Source organism: Parathielavia appendiculata (assembly GCF_033297405.1).
Source record: "Parathielavia appendiculata strain CBS 731.68 unplaced genomic scaffold N657scaffold_2, whole genome shotgun sequence".
Classification (NCBI taxonomy): Eukaryota; Fungi; Ascomycota; class Sordariomycetes; order Sordariales; family Chaetomiaceae; genus Parathielavia; species Parathielavia appendiculata.
Window position 1 is genome coordinate 121,709 of NW_026944221.1, and position 15,106 is coordinate 136,814.

Here is a 15,106-nt window from a genome sequence, read left to right on the forward strand (position 1 = left end):
GGTTTGTTTTTGCGAGGACATGGCTTATGAGTTTCTGGTTTCGGCTCTGAGTGCGGCAAGGCAAAGGTGCTGAATGGAAGGCTCTTTTCTCGGCCGGTGTTTTGCATTTGGATTTAGTTCGGCAACTGCCTGTGTCACTCGAAGTTACAATTGCTGTATTAAACTCTCTCACCAGTTGTTTTGCTTCTAGCGGGAGGATTATGAATAGAATGACGGGATGGGGTGTATTTGCTTTGCGCTGACAAGAGTACCGTTATGAGCTGTGGTGTCTTCCGTGTGGCCTGCGTGCTGCGTGCGGGTAGTGGTTTTACCAGTCAATGCAGTGATGCCAGTGCACGTTGGGAAGTGGAACAGTGACGTTGGTTTTAACTTGACTTGTGAGGTACGCGTGGTACGATACAAAGTACGGAACGAGACGATCCCAAAGAATCACCATCTCCACCGAAGGGCTTAAGGGGGAATGGACCTCCTTGGCTTATACTATAACTCGGGGCCAAAAGGCTTGTAGGGCCCTTATTACTAATTGGCTGGGTTATACTGTGTCTAGTAGGGATCCCGATGTGTCCGTTACAGACCAACGAATACCTCGCACCCTAAGTTGACACTACATGTAGCTGGAGGTTGACGGCACCCCGTCCCGTTTCCTTCTAAAAAGAGACAAGCCGTAGTTCTGTTGCCATTCATCCATCTTTTCTCACCCTTTCCGGCAACACTTCCACAAAGTAAAGTATACACGTGTAGTAGTAACTTCGGGAAGTCGAGATAATTGGTACATACAACCGTCAGAGCTGCTCCGTCAGTATTTCACCCCCCTTAGTACAGCCAATCTGGGCGAAGCCAGGTAGCCTCATCCCCTGGGTAGCACTCGTGCATTCTTCAGAACTCGACAGCATCGGCACAGTGTCCACACCGCCCGCACTCTTTATCGCAAAGAAGCCAGTTTTGATCGCCGTACATGTCGGAGCCTCCACCATAGCCGCCTCATGGTCGTCGGGAATGATTTGCTTGAGCAGACTGACTATTGTCATCGTTGGAAGATGAGTCGTTGTGGTCATCAAAAGAATCATGACGATCCTCAGCATTGCTGTTGCCAGTGGTGTGGTCTGGAACTGAGACGGACACGGAGGGTATGATTGTAGGTGTTGGGCCTGGTTCCTGACTGATGATGGCTCAATGTGCTATAAACGAGATTTTAGCAGTCGGACTGAGACTGGATTGGATTATGCCTTGTAAACATCTTACAACTACATGCACTGGAGTCGGCGTGAGATTCGCCCAAGCCAACATCGTCGCATGCGTTGCCGAGTTTTAATGCTGGACTACAGCGTGCTTGCTCCCAGACCTTCGCCAGCACAGGTCGCAGCTAAACATGGTATTATGAGACGGTGCATCGCGATGCTGTTCCATGGTTCTCTGACTGCAAAATCTCTGGTCGCATTTGGGGCACAAGTGCGGTTTGCGTGATGCTGAGGTTTTGGAGCCGAAGGGCTTGGTGCAGATTGGGCATTGATGTGCCATGATGGGTATCGAACTATATCAGTTGGCTCCTGGGGTGTGGAGCGTGTGAGTTAACCTTGGAGGGGTCTTATTGTGAGGCGTGGGATAAGTACTGTACTAATAACCCCACTTCTCTTCTGTCTGTTACTACGCCTACAAGGAAACGAGCAAACGGATGTTGTGATTTGCTGTACGGATAGTAGGGACAAAACCTGAGCATATGGGGCGGTGGTGTAGCGCTAAGAAACTACAAAGATCTCCCATGCCGAGCTTCGTGGCGAGCCCTGAAGCCGTCATCGACACATATACTACGGGCAGATATTGCCGAGTTGTTGGAGATAGTGAGGTGAGGTGAGCAAGTGATGATTAAATCTACCGAAGCACCTACCCTCGTACTTCAAGCTATCGATCGTTCCGGCCGGTCATATCTGATCCAGCCCCTCCAAGCTGGCAGACCTAGGAGTTGATGAGTTTGTAGCATCACACAACTAGCTACTTTCTCTTTCAGAAAAGCGGCAGCTTCAACACAGTCCGACCAAATGTGTCAAGACTATATGTGCTCTTATCATACATGCCCTCCCTCGAGCTAAGATGTCAGCTCCTCTTCCCCAGTAGCCACCCTCTCCGATTCTATTTGGAGAGAGCAACCGTCGATAGCAACCCGATGTAGCAGCACCTCCTCCCCTCCTCGAATGGGACAACAGCAGGTTCCTTGTAACCTCCTCAGTCAATCTCGACGTCGATATCCAGATCCAGCGCCCCAATAATCTCATCGTCCATGAGGGGCTTATGAATGACGGGTATGCGCGCCTTGTCCTGGCTGCGCTGCAGCTCCTGCAGCTTGACAATATGCGGCAGCACCGTCTTGTTAGGCGTGCCGTTGCCATTACCATTCCCATTAGCAGTGACCGCCGGCGTGCTGGTGCCGCTCGCAGCCCCGTCGCCCTGTTGTTTCTGTTGTTGTTGTTGTTGTTGAGGCTGCTCGCTCCCCGGCCGGGAAGAGGAGGCCAGGCGCATCTCGATCTCACGGGCGCGGGCGCGCTCCGCCAGCTGGGCCTTGCGGACGTTTTCTGCGTTCTTGCGGCGATTCTCAGCATTCAACAGTGCGAGCTTCTCCTGCTGGGTCGGGCCTCGGTTCTCGGACGCCTTTTTCTTGGCCGAGTTGAGCGAGGTGCGGAAGGCGAGGCGCGGGATCTCGAGGTTGTCGAGCTTTTCTTGCAGGCGGGCGGCGGCCTCCTCGTCGCCGCGGGCGCGCGCCATGTCGAGCTGCTTGGTCAGCTGGTCGCGCTCGACGCCGCTGTACTTGATATGCAGCGCGTTCTGGCGCTTGAGCTTCTCGGAGAGTTCCTGCTCGGTCCAGGTGCGGTTGATCAGGCTGTTGATGTCCCCGATCTTGTTGACCAGCTCGGGCTTGGTGGGTATGGGCACGCCCTCGGACAGGCACACTTGCTTGTAACGGTTCCATTCTGCATCGGTGAAGCCGCGGTCGGAGCAGGTGATGAATGGCCATTCCCTCTGCGCCTTGCCATGGGCGGCTTTGACGTAGAGGTCCACAACGATTTGGTGCCCGGTGCGATCAGTGATAGCGTAGGGACGACCTTGGTTGAAACCTGAACAATGTCAGCTACGTGATTGTGCAGGGGGGACCCTCAAACTCGGTTTACCCTTGATAACAGCCATGCGATAGACGTCCTGCCGAGTTGTCGGGTCGGGACCGATGTTGATGCGGACATAGCAGCCGGTGATGGCTTTCTCGAAGCCAGGATAAAAGCAGACTTCGGCGAAGCGCGTCCGGCCGAGGCGGATGCGTTCGACATCGCGCAGCTCAGCAGGCGGCGCTCCTCTGGGCTCGGGGGTTCTGGACTTTTGCCTGGACTCCCTGCGCCAGTCGATATCACTGTCGCGGTCGACAGGGCTGCGGCTATGACGATACGACGGGGAGCGTTGCCTGCGGAGGTCGTTCTCACGCTCCCTCTGCTCCTTGCGGTTGCTGCGCTCCTCTCTCGCACGGCGGAGGGTGTCCATCTTATCACTGCTCTCGCCGGCCTTGGTCCGGGCGCGCGACGACTTGCGCGAGGCATCCTCCAGGTCGGCGGCGCTGGCCTTGCGCTTCTTGCTGTCCTTCTCCTGGTTGACCTTGAGCTGGCGCAGCATCCTGTTCTGGCGGACGCGCTCGTTCTCCTCTCTGCGCTCGGCAAGAATCTGCTCGCGCTCAATCTCGCGCATGCTCATGATGCGGGCCTTTTCCTCATGGCTCTTGAAGAGGCCCTCGACGGGGTACTGGTTCATGTCTTCATCGACATCCCGCGCGCGGTTCGGGAGGGCATCTGAGTCGGAATCCGACTCGTCCATGGGAGCCGACATCTGCGAGCTCGGCGAGGCCGGAGGAGAAGATCTGGGCAACGCCGTCATGGTTAGCATACGGATTATGAGACCCATTGGCGATCAACTATTCGTAAACGCGCAATAAGCTAGGGACAGACGAGATTGTAGTGCTGCCTTTGGGGATGAGTAGTGAAGCAAATTTGCGAAAATTGGAGAGCAAAGGTGGTGTGGAAGAACGAGAGAGTGACAGAGAGAGGTTGAGGGGGAAGCAGCGAAATCAAGAAGCTGTTCTGGGTTCAATTTGTTGCAGGTTTCCCTATCCCTCGCGCCCATTCAACAATAAGTTTTCCTTCACAATAGCATGCGAGCGCAATGAATAGAGAGCAATGAAGAGGGGCACAACTCACGCCTGTCCCTCCTCGTCCGACTCATCGTCACTCCTGCTAGCACGCCTCCTTGCTTTGTTTGAGGCCGTCTTCTTCACTGCCACGGCCCTCGATGTTGAATCCTTCTCTTTTGATAATGTTGGAGCTGGCGAGAGCGAACGTGACTCGTCGCGACTCATATCCATGGGCTCCTCCTCCTCGCCCGACGACACATCGCCACCGGCCAGGGCGAGCAACTCGTCATCGATATCAGACATTATGGCAGTATCAGACACGTGGATTAGAGATAGGCGACTTCGTTTCCGCGCAGCGGCGACGGAGGTACAGCGCGATGTTGTTCGAGCGACGCGCGTCTATCGATATGACTCTGGAGATTGTCCCGTTGGAGACCGCAGCGAGGGCTTCTGGCGTATCTCTGGACTCAAGGGTGTAATTGGTAGCCGTACAGGCAGATGGTTCACGGCGTCGGTGACGGAGGAGGTTGCGCAGCAACGGCACGGGAGCGTAAGTCGAATTCTAGGGCAGAATCGGAAAGTCAAGGAGAATGAAGTGATGTTCCACTTTCGAGACAGCTGACGGCTGTTGAACGTTAAGACAAGAGCCCGCGATTAGGTCTTGGCATGCAGCGGTCAAGGCCCCACCCAAACAGCTGGTGACAGCTCCGCTGCTCCAGCGTGCCTCCACCTGGACAAAAGATAATATACTCCAAAATTGGAATTTCCCCCACAACCAATTTAGTCACCCTACTTCCCGCCCCTCTTCCTGCCATCGCTGCCAAAATGAATCGCCATCATACTATTCCACGTCGAAAAAGGCGAGAATACGAGGGACGATTGATTATCTCGAATCTCGTCATATCCCGCACTTTAAAAGCGGCGTTTTCCGCTTCCACGGAGCTAGCCAACGCTCTGGCTGGCGCACCCTCGCCGAAGGATAGAGGCGACCGATCTTTCCACTCGACATGTTCTGAGACTCATGGCCGGAAGAGAAAGCTTAGCAAACAAGATCTAGCCCAAATTGAGAGGTTTTTCGAGAATAACGGCTTCGACGGGCGGACTGTGCCATAGGATGGCTTGCCTGCAGTCGCCGGCCTCGACATCGACGTCTCTGGGCGAAAAGTACGCCGTGCAGTTCAGTCAATGCACTTCCGGATGTGTATCGCATGTTCCAAGCGATATACTTCGCCGAGATTGAAGGAGAGGCGAGTGGAGTATAGCCGAGTTATGCTGGAGAAATACCCGGATGCAAAAGACTGGAGGCACATCAGATTCTCCGACGAATGCCGCTTTGGCTGAAGTCCTCAGGGTCGAGTCCACGTTATACGACGACCGTGGGAGCGTCATTGCCCAGACTGCATCCTCGAGAAAGAGATGCCGGCCGAGAAGGATCAAAAGCGACTACATTGCTGGGCGGCAGTTGGATATAACTTCAAGTCACAGCTTGTATAGTATAGTGTACCTGACAACTTCAACGGCAAGATGACCATGCAGGTCTATAGAGACCACATCCTCGAGCCTATAGTTCGTGGTTAGCTTCGCAAAGGCCAGTCGTTTGTTTTCGAGGAGGATAATGACTCTGGCCATGTACAAGCAAGAGCAATATCGTACGCGCTTGGAAGGAACAGAACGGTCTGGAGTATTTCTTCAACTACGCTCAATTCCCTGATTTTTCTCCCATTGAAAAGGCATGGCAGGGGCCGAAGTAGTATGTACCACAGTAAAGAAGAGGCCTAGCTGGGACGATAAAATCGTGAAGGAGCTAGCCGAAGAGGGCTGGGCAGCAGTTAAGCAGGAGACTATCAATGACTGGGTTGACAATATCAGTTCCCTCAGATCTTCAAGGATTGCTTGGAATTGGAAGGCGCTATGACTGGGATTTAGTTTGTAATTGAAATTATTCAGTTCGGCCACGATCTGGGCGCCCACTAACGTAATCGGACACCTTCAGAACCAGGACACCTTCTGAACCAATTTTCCGCCCCGCACCCCACCACTTCGACTTTGGACGCACCCACCCGCAGGACCACCTCGGCAAAATGTCTAGGCCTCTGCAGCACGAAGAAAGGATTCAATTAGCCGTCGAGTCTTTGCGTTCTGGCCAAATCCGAACTATTCGCAAGGCTGCAGATGCCTTTGACGTGCCGTACGCAACCTTACGGGGACGCGTCGCTGGACGCGTCCCCCGTCAACAATCTCAAATTTCTTCTCGAAAACTTCGACAAACTGAAGAAGCTGCATTGGTCCAGTGGATCAAGTCACTGGATGACCGGGGCATGTCACCAACGATCGGGTATATTCGACAGATGGCCGACCTTCTTCTCCGTGAGCGTGGAAGCCTAGTCTTGCTTGACGCGTCAGTTACAGCAGTTGTAGACGAGATGAACACTGTTGGAGAGAAATGGGTACGTCGATTATTGAACCGACACCTGGACTTGAAGTCAAAATACCTCCGGAAGTACGACTACCAACGAGCCTTGTGTGAGGACCCTGAAAAAGTGCTGGGGTGGTTTCAACGAGTGCAAAACACTATCGAGTCGAACGGTATCCTCAATTGCGATATCTACAACTTCGATGAGACTGGGTTTCAAATGGGAGTGGCAAGCACGGCAAAGGTTGTCACTCGATCTGATCGGCGAAATCGACCCGTTGTTGTTCAGCCTGGGAATCGGGAGTGGGCAACTGTCATCGAGTGCATCAACGCCACTGGCTGGGTTCTTGACCCAATGATCATCTTTGAGGGAAAGCTTCATATCTCAACATGGTACCAAGACTCGCCATTGCCAACCACTTGGAGGATTGCAGTCAGTGAGATCGGCTGGACGACCGATGAGCTTACTTTCGAGTGGCTTCAGCGAGTATTTGAGCCGCAAACTCGAAGCCGAACAGTTGGCCGGTACCGCCTCCTGATTCTCGATGGCCATGGGAGCCATATGACACCAGAGTTCGACAAATTCTGCAAGGAGAATTCGATCCTTATCGAGTGTATGCCACCACATTCGTCGCACCTTCACCAGCCTCTCGATGTCGGCTGCTTCTCGGTCCTTAAGCGGGTATATGGTGACTTGGTCAGGGGAAAGATGGCAGTTGGCATCCATCATATCGACAAACCACTTTGCCTTGAACTCTTCTTCGAGGCCTATACCAAGACTTTCACCTCGAAAAACAATAAAAGTGGCTTCAAAGCAACGGGCCTTGTTCCACTGGATCCAAGTCAAGTACTTACTCGGCTCCGAGTAAGAGTGCGAACACCGAGCCCCATCCCCGCTCCCGACCAACCGAGCTCGACGCTCCCTCTCAAGACTCCGTCAAACGTCACTGAGTTCGATAACCTCCAGAGGCGGCGTGTAAATGGGACAAGCCTAACAGACAGGAATCTGCAAAAGATTGTTAAAGGGTGCCTGATGGCCATGCATAATGCTACTCTCTTACCAGAAGAGAACTCGCGGCTCCGAGCCGAAAACACTCGACAAAAGCGACGACGTCAACACCGTCGAGTATTCATCCAAACTGGAGGTTCTATGACAATTGGAGAGGGAGTGTCTAGTACTACCACAGTACGTCAGAAGGCCCCAAAGGCCCCAAATGCCCCAAAGACCCCAAAGGCCCAGGAAGCTCGTATGGAGGCTCAAGGGGGGGAGGTAACAGTGGTTGAAGCGGTTGTACCAACCGTACGAAAACGCGCTCCACCAAGGTGCAGTGTCTGTAATCCAACTGAGCACACTGCCAGGACTTGCCCCTGTAAATAGCGAATAGATTGAGATAGATTGGTACTGTAATAGATTCGTTGTGGTGTTGTAAAGTGCATTTAGAGTCGACGTAGTGGGGTGCGGGGCTGAAAATTGGTTCTGAAGGTGTCCGATTACGTTAGTGGGAGCCCACGATCTGACTGATGTTTCTGAGAATTCTGGGGTGACGCTTTTTGGAGTAACTCTTTTTTTGTCCAAGTGGGGCGTGCGTTGTTGGGGGGCATGTTTTTCTCGTTACGTCGTGATAAAGTATGAATCATTACGGATCCGTACATACCTGTTGATTGGATCGGATCAGCCCACTTCGATTTGGGGATCATCGGCCGACGCGGTCATCGAGGTTCCCGAACAATCAGATCACTCGTTGCGTGACACATACCAACGTCGACAGCATCCAGAACCCTATTCAACCGCCCAACAATGGCCACTCTACGACCTTTGATGCAGCCACTGCGCCAATGCCGCAGCATCCTCTCACAACATGCACAACCATCAACCTCGACTCCACCCACAGCCTGCGCACGCCGCTTCATCTCATCAAACTCCACGACAGCCTCCTCATCGTCTTCGCCGTCCTCCTCACCAGCACCAACCTCACAACAACCCTACCCAAGCAAGAAGAAACCCCTTACCCCCGCCCAACAATCCTTCCTCTCCTCCGCTCTGCGCGTCAACCAAGCCGGCGAGCTAGCCGCAACCCTAATTTACACGGCCCAGACCCCTCCCGTCGTCGCGCGCGAGCCGCACCTCCGCCCGCTCATGAAGCACATGTACGACCAAGAAGCAGGCCACCTGCGCACCTTCAACGCCCTCCTGGCCAAGCACCGGGTTCGGCCCACGGCACTTTACCCGCTTTGGTCCGTCCTCGCGACGGGGCTGGGGTGGACAACTGCCGTGATGGGCCGCGAGGCAGCCATGGCGTGCACCGAGGCGGTCGAGACCGAGATTGGCGGGCACTACAACGGGCAAATACGGACGCTGCTCGAGATGGTGAGCGAGTGGGAGGCCGAGGGGTACGAGGTTGGGGAGGAGTTTCGGGAGCTGATCGCCACGCTGCGGCGGATACGCGACGAGGAGCTGGAGCATTTGGATCATGCCGTGGAACATGACGCCCAGAAGGCCGAGCCGCATTGGTTGTTGACAGGTATTATTCGTGCCGGGTGTAGGGGGGCGATTTGGGTGAGTGAGCGGGTGTAACGACGGAGGCGCGGTATTACAATCTGTGTATAACTACCTGTAGCCTCAATGTACTATTATGTGTGTATAAAAACAAGCCGAGAGCTGAATGTAAAAAAGAAGAGAGAAGATAACAACGGAAAGAAAAAGAAGCAGTTTGTCCGATATGCCGGCTATGTGACGCTGATGATCCTAGAACATGAAAACGGCTGAACGAAAGAACCCAATGCGCCAGGAATGCAGTACACCCTCGGACGATGGGAAAGCCCCTAACCTGGTACCCTATACACCAAAACGCCAGTGCAGTTGATCAACCAACCCCCCGAATCCGCCGCAGAACGCTCTCTCTCTAATCAAACCCTTCAACAGCAACTAACCCGCTACAGCTTGCGTGCGAGCTCAGTTACTACCACGAAGTTAGCATCCCTCCATCCTTTCTCAACTCATAGACAACAGCAAAAGCGGGGAGAGACTTACTAAATAGCCAACGGCGCCACCTGATCAACCTGAAACAGCCAGTTCCCATTCGTCTCCTCCACCACCAGCCAGTCATACGGAAACTGCACCAGCGGGCCCTGCGTCAGCAATAGCAACTCCTCGGCCTCGGCCCTCGTCAACAACTCGTCGGCCGCGCTAAACCGCGGCCGGCTGCCCCTCGTCGTCGTCGCCCGACGCCGCCGCTTCTGCGAGCCCGTCGGCTTGACACAAGCACCACCACCAGTACCCGCGCCGCCGTCCGCGTTGCTGCTGCTGCCGGCGCCGCTGACGCCCGTCGAAGGCGGGGGCTTCTCCTGGCTGGAAAAGGTCGGACGCCGTTCCTTGCGGCTGCTGCTGTCCGGCCTGGGTCCGAGGCGCGCGTTGGGTTCTGTCGTTGTTGTGTTGTAAGGGAGGGTGTCGCGGCTCGAGTTGACGGCTGCGTGCTGCTGCTCTTGCTTCTCCGAATCTCGCGCCTTCGTGATTACGGGCTGCAGCAGGCCGTCGTCCGGCGTTGTGGTAGCCCGCTTCTCGTCGAATGCAGCATCCCTAGAAACGGGGCCCGTCTTATTGACGGCCGACTTGTCCACATTGCCCAGCTTCTCTGTCATGGCAGTCATGGCAGCAAACCCCGCAGCCGGGCCCGGAGCGCCGATGCCAGCGCCTGCCGAGGTTTGGCTCGCTGGCCCGAGCGCGGCATGGGCGGCATGGGGCTTCTCAGTGCTGTCCTCGCTGGTCCGCTGACCATTCATGCTATTCTTGAAGCGCTCGTTGTACGAGATGAATTCCTTGTACTCGGCCCAGTTGGTTACTTCGGAATCCGGCATGCACCGGAAGACGCGCCGGTAGATCCGCGTGTTGTTCTCGGCCGCGCGGCACCACACGTCGTCGTAGAAGGACGGATTGAGCGGATCACGCATGCAGTCCTTGTGAATGTCGGCCAGCTTGATGTCGATGGGGAGGATGGCAGATGCGCTCTCGACCGCCCGACCAGCCGAGTCAACCCGGATCGGCGGACCGCCAATGTCGGTATCGTCGACCACGGGCAGAGTCGGCAGCTGGTTGGCCCGCGGAAGACCGGCCTGTTCGGTCGTTCGTCTGTCGAACGGCGGCATGGGCGGCATGCCCTCATGACCTCCGGCGTCCTCAGGAGTTGAGGTACCGGACGGGCGACGAAGCTTATGCGGGAAACTCGGGCTGTCAAGCGTCCCTTTGCCCTCTGCGGCGATATTGTGGAGCAGCACTTCGCGGTCGCTGACAATGACAGAATCCCTGCCTTGGTCCAACCCTTCCTCCTGCGCCGTCTTCCATCGGTCGGGGCCGAAACCCTCAACGTCTCGCTTGTGCGACGGAAACTCCGCAGGAGACACTGGGCCTTTTGAAGACTTGGAAAGTGTACGGCTCCTACGGCGAGGCTCCTCCGTGACAGCGTCGTGGTTGGGGCTATGGGACTCGGGGAGAGACGTCGACGTCTTAGGTAGCTCGCCAAACGACGATGGTCCCCGCGTTGTGCTCTCCGCCACAGGCGAACGGTCCGAGGCCTCGTCGTAGATTTCATGCATTTCCGCTCTGAACTGCTCATCGCGGTCGAGGTCAGCCTGCCGCTCCTCCTCCAGAATCTCGTCCACATCAAGACCCAAGTGCTCTCGCATCAACCGGAGACGCAGCGTATGGGCAAACCGGCCGACTTGATACGGGCGTCCAGCCATGGTCGACCAGATCATGTCCGTGTCACGGACGATGGCGGCTGTCTCCGAGTCGCGCGTTCCCAGCATCGATCGTTCGTTGATGTTGGCAGATCCGATCAGCGCGACACGGTCGTCCACAATGATACACTTGGCGTGAATGTACAACTGCTCCGTTGTCAAGGCGCCATTCCCGAGCTTGCCCCACTGCCGGAGACTGAAGAACTGGATGTAATCCTCCGGTTCGATGCCGGCGGCCCGCAGGCGCCCAAAGATGGAATGCTCTCCTCGGCAGATGCTGTGGAACTGGAACTGCAAGATCAGCCGCACGCTGGAACCGTCCGGCTCGTTCACCTCATTCTGGAACCCTGGCATCAGCGGCATGACGATGACAGCCCGCCAGTCCTCATCATTCTCGTGAGCCCGCATGATGCGGCGGACCAGAGCGTCACCGATCCCGTTCACAATCCTGGTGTTCAAGGTGTCGGTGCTGGTGATGAAGAACTGGTTTTCCATGTAGACGAAGTGGTCAGAATTCTCGATCATCTTGATGTAGGCCGACTGAATGCTGTGCTCCGTGTGCTCGGTGCCGAGCGACCAGGTCGTGGCTGAACGGAGGATTTGTACCTCGCAGGTGCCGGTAAGACCCATCGCCTCCAGTTCCTCCTGCTTACAATCCGGAGGAGGGAGCAGAAACGGCGTCGGCCTGGTGGGCTTTCGTCCACGCCGGACATAGTTCCACCTCTGGACAAAGTGGCGAGTGAGGTCTCGTGCCGGTTGGCCCACGACCTGCATGGCAATATCATGCCAAGGCATGCGCGGTGTCACCGATCTGTCGTACATCTCCTCGTATGGCTCGTGAAGCTTGGAGAAGTCCTGGACTCTTGGGTTGGAATAGTCCTTGCCCGGGAACAACTGGCAGTGTTCAGCGTCCTTCGGGTCATCTTGAGGCTCGAAGCCGGTAGGCTTGTCGTCCACCACTGGATGTTTTGGGGTGTCCCACCGGCCAAAGCACAGGTCAATGCCGCCGACGAAGGCGATGTCGTGGTCCACAATGCAGATCTTTTCGTGGTGGGCAAAGAAGAACTGGTTCTTCTTAAACTGGTGGGGTGACCGCTGTATAAAGATGTTTGGATGAAGGTTAAGAAGCGAGAATTTGGTGTACTCGGAGTCAATTGGGATAGCAGCTTCCACATTGCGGTAGACAATGACGAAGATCTTAACGCCCTCGGCAGCCTTTCGCTGGAGGAGGCGGTCAAGCCGCCACTTCTGGCTGATGCACGCTGGCCGTCGCATGTACAGCTCGGGACTCAGCCACCAATCGTGGATGTAGACGACGTCCTTTGCCATGCTGATAGCGCGCGAGACATTCCACATGTAGTCGCGGCCATCAACCAGCCATTGGGCGTGCACACCGGTCCGGACGGGGGCAAAACTGCCGAAGCGGTTCTCCCGGTGCCAGGGAGTGGCCTTCAGCATCTCCATGATGGACTCTTCAAACTGGGCGATGAGGTGTTGATTGGGCGAAAAGAGCTTCACTTTCCGCTCCGAAGTGATGATCTTGAGCGTGTGATGCTTGCCGGCTGGCCGACGGACAGACGGATCGAGGCTCTCAATGCCCTCGTCGTGTTCTCGACTTTTGATGAGATGGAGGTGCTTGTCTTTGCTCTTGGATTTGATCCTGAACTTCGAATCGACGAGATAGACATCGTAAATGTTCATGTTCTCGGGCGACTCAACACAGACAATGTAGCTCTGCCGGACCAAGAACCACTTCCGGCTATGCCTGGCAATGACTTTGCCCGGCGTAAGCACCCTGCGAAAGTCGAGTCCTTGGGACGACTGAATGTGCAGGTAGCATTCCTTTCCGTGGTAGCTGCCCTCAGCCGCGAGCCGGACTCCAAGGGCAGACAGCTCGAAGAAGCGGCAGAGACGGTTGCTGTCGGCTCGGAACATGAGCCAACGGATCATGTCCTGGAGGTACTTCTCCAGCATCCTCTGTTGCCTCTCGACATATTTCCTCCTTTGCGCCGCCGCCTCGGCAACGATTTGGGTGAGGTCCGCATTGGAACCTAGGGTAGAGGGTTTTCGTCGCCCAGCCAGGTAGGTCATTCGAGAACGCCTTTTGCGCATGGGTGGCCGATCGTCAATGTCGGTGCCTTCTTGGACTGTTCCCTCGCCGGCAGTGACCTCGCCGGCGGTTTCCTCCCCGCGAATGTCGTTACCGGGCTCCTCTCCCTCGTTGTCGTCCAGACCTCTGACGCCACGGAGATACGGGAAGGCGGATAGGGGAAACTTGGGCTGCTTGGGCCGCCTGGCGCTGTGATCGGAACTCTTGGAAGAGAAGCCCTCGTTGCCCAAAGTCAACTTGTACTTCCAGTGCAGGTTCAGAATATCCTTGATGGTCCTCTGGATGGTCCATTTCATCTGGCTCGGGCCACTGCCATACTCGAGCTCCATGGTGAAGAGCCAATGCCGCTCGCTGTCCTTGTCCTCGGCCGGAGTGCTGTCGACGATCCTCAATCTAAGCTGTTCCAGCAAAACGGGTATTCTCTTGTTCCCATGCTCATCCCGCTGGATCATGCTTGCGAGCATCAAGACGGCCGGAGCACCCCCAAAGAGCTCGGCCATCAGCTCTGCGGATTTGGAAAAGTCAAATTGCTCATCTTTTTTCTTGCGTAAGAGGTTCAATGCGCCCTTGACCTGTCGCCACTTCTGGACACCGAACGTCGATGCCCTGTCAGCTCCAAAGAAGGGTCTTCTGGGACTCATGACATCTCCATCAGACGCGCCACCCCCGAGGGCGGAGAAACGCCTGAAGTGGTGGCCGACTCGCAAGCCAGAGGGGTGGTCGACTTCCTCTCCCTCTCCGGCTGGCTTGGACATCCGGTTCATCCCCCCTCTCTGACCGCGCTGACCTGTAAGACGGTCGCGACCCTCGCCCTCAGAAAAGCCATGATCGTCAGTGCCAACCAGAGCCGCACGTCTCAGGAAGGCAAGGCGGCTATGAGCATCGGGTGTTTCGGGCCCGAGTGAGCTCGCTTGAGGAGTAGTGGGAACGGAATGGGATTCCATCCTGAGTCTCCTCATCCGCCTTTTCCTCTTCTGTTTCCCTTTTGAACGTCCTGCAGCGGTCTCATCGGCAGTCTCTTCGGCATCCGCATCATCATCGCTTCCCTCGTTCACATCGCGCGCAGTTCGCGTTGCTTGTCGTGATGCGATCGGCGAGCTTGCCGTGGATTGCAGCTCAGGGCCCACGCTCGCAGCTCTTGGAGTTTGCAATCCGCTAGGCCCGGCGAGTTCCTTTAGTTTCGTGATGAAACCTGAACCACGAAGCTTCCCCAGAGCTTCTCTTGTGTCCCAAGAGTCTTTCCTTGAGTGCGTTGCTGGAGGCTCGTAAATTGCATCGTCCCGGGTGAACTGAACGCTTTTCCTTCCCGCAACCGGCGAGGGTGGTTCGGTCCCTTCGGGCGAGTCTGTCGGTTGCGGGACCGCATCGATGTTAGAGATTGGGGGCTGGGGGCGGCCGTCAGGAACTGTATGTGGAGATACTCTGTCACGAGCATGCCCTCCATTCATGTAGTCGGGCGCTTCGGCATCGGCGGTGCTTTGTTCGCGAAGAGGGCTCGGCTTGGGTGCGAAGTCGAATTGGTCAGAACCGAGAGGCGATGCCGGGCCAAACACCTTTGCTTGCTGAATGGTGGGCAATTCGGAGAAGGTACCCGACGCCAGAGTGGTCTCCTTCCGTATCATGCCAGCAGGCTCTGCTCGGGTCTTTTCCGCCATGGCTTGCTAAACGCTCTAGCTACCGAGACAAT

General features: G+C 55.8%; 6 protein-coding genes across 6 annotated transcripts; 5 read left to right on the forward strand and 1 right to left on the reverse strand.

The window, feature by feature from the left end:
- Positions 1-1,833: 1,833 nt before the first annotated feature.
- On the forward strand, positions 1,834-3,266 carry N657DRAFT_172353 (uncharacterized protein). Its single transcript, XM_062786077.1, has one exon. It carries the CDS (start codon positions 2,287-2,289, stop codon positions 3,109-3,111), a length of 825 nt encoding a protein of 274 aa, XP_062650468.1. The 5' UTR covers positions 1,834-2,286; the 3' UTR covers positions 3,112-3,266.
- A 1,670-nt stretch (positions 3,267-4,936) lies between these two features.
- On the forward strand, positions 4,937-5,412 carry N657DRAFT_640560 (uncharacterized protein). Its single transcript, XM_062791988.1, has one exon. The coding sequence runs from the start codon at positions 4,988-4,990 to the stop codon at positions 5,273-5,275; it is 288 nt and encodes a 95-aa protein (XP_062650469.1). The 5' UTR covers positions 4,937-4,987; the 3' UTR covers positions 5,276-5,412.
- N657DRAFT_640561 (uncharacterized protein) lies at positions 5,207-6,124 on the forward strand. The gene is made up of 5 exons (XM_062791989.1): positions 5,207-5,728; positions 5,771-5,791; positions 5,827-5,912; positions 5,942-6,017; positions 6,050-6,124. Exons 1-5 carry the CDS (start codon positions 5,687-5,689, stop codon positions 6,086-6,088), a joined length of 264 nt encoding a protein of 87 aa, XP_062650470.1. The 5' UTR covers positions 5,207-5,686; the 3' UTR covers positions 6,089-6,124.
- An 866-nt stretch (positions 6,125-6,990) lies between these two features.
- On the forward strand, positions 6,991-7,891 carry N657DRAFT_640562 (uncharacterized protein; the record flags this gene model as incomplete). Its single annotated transcript, XM_062791990.1, has 2 exons — positions 6,991-7,353; positions 7,792-7,891. Coding segments are annotated over exons 1-2 (284 nt in total), but the record flags the coding sequence as incomplete, so codon positions are not given.
- Positions 7,892-8,157: 266 nt separating this feature from the next.
- N657DRAFT_640565 (COQ7-domain-containing protein) lies at positions 8,158-9,437 on the forward strand. Its single transcript, XM_062791991.1, has one exon. It carries the CDS (start codon positions 8,374-8,376, stop codon positions 9,148-9,150), a length of 777 nt encoding a protein of 258 aa, XP_062650472.1. The 5' UTR covers positions 8,158-8,373; the 3' UTR covers positions 9,151-9,437.
- A 168-nt stretch (positions 9,438-9,605) lies between these two features.
- On the reverse strand, positions 9,606-15,074 carry N657DRAFT_610662 (phospholipase D; the record flags this gene model as incomplete). Its single annotated transcript, XM_062790336.1, has 1 exon — positions 9,606-15,074. One exon carries the CDS (start codon positions 15,072-15,074, stop codon positions 9,606-9,608), a length of 5,469 nt encoding a protein of 1,822 aa, XP_062650473.1.
- Positions 15,075-15,106: the final 32 nt, after the last annotated feature.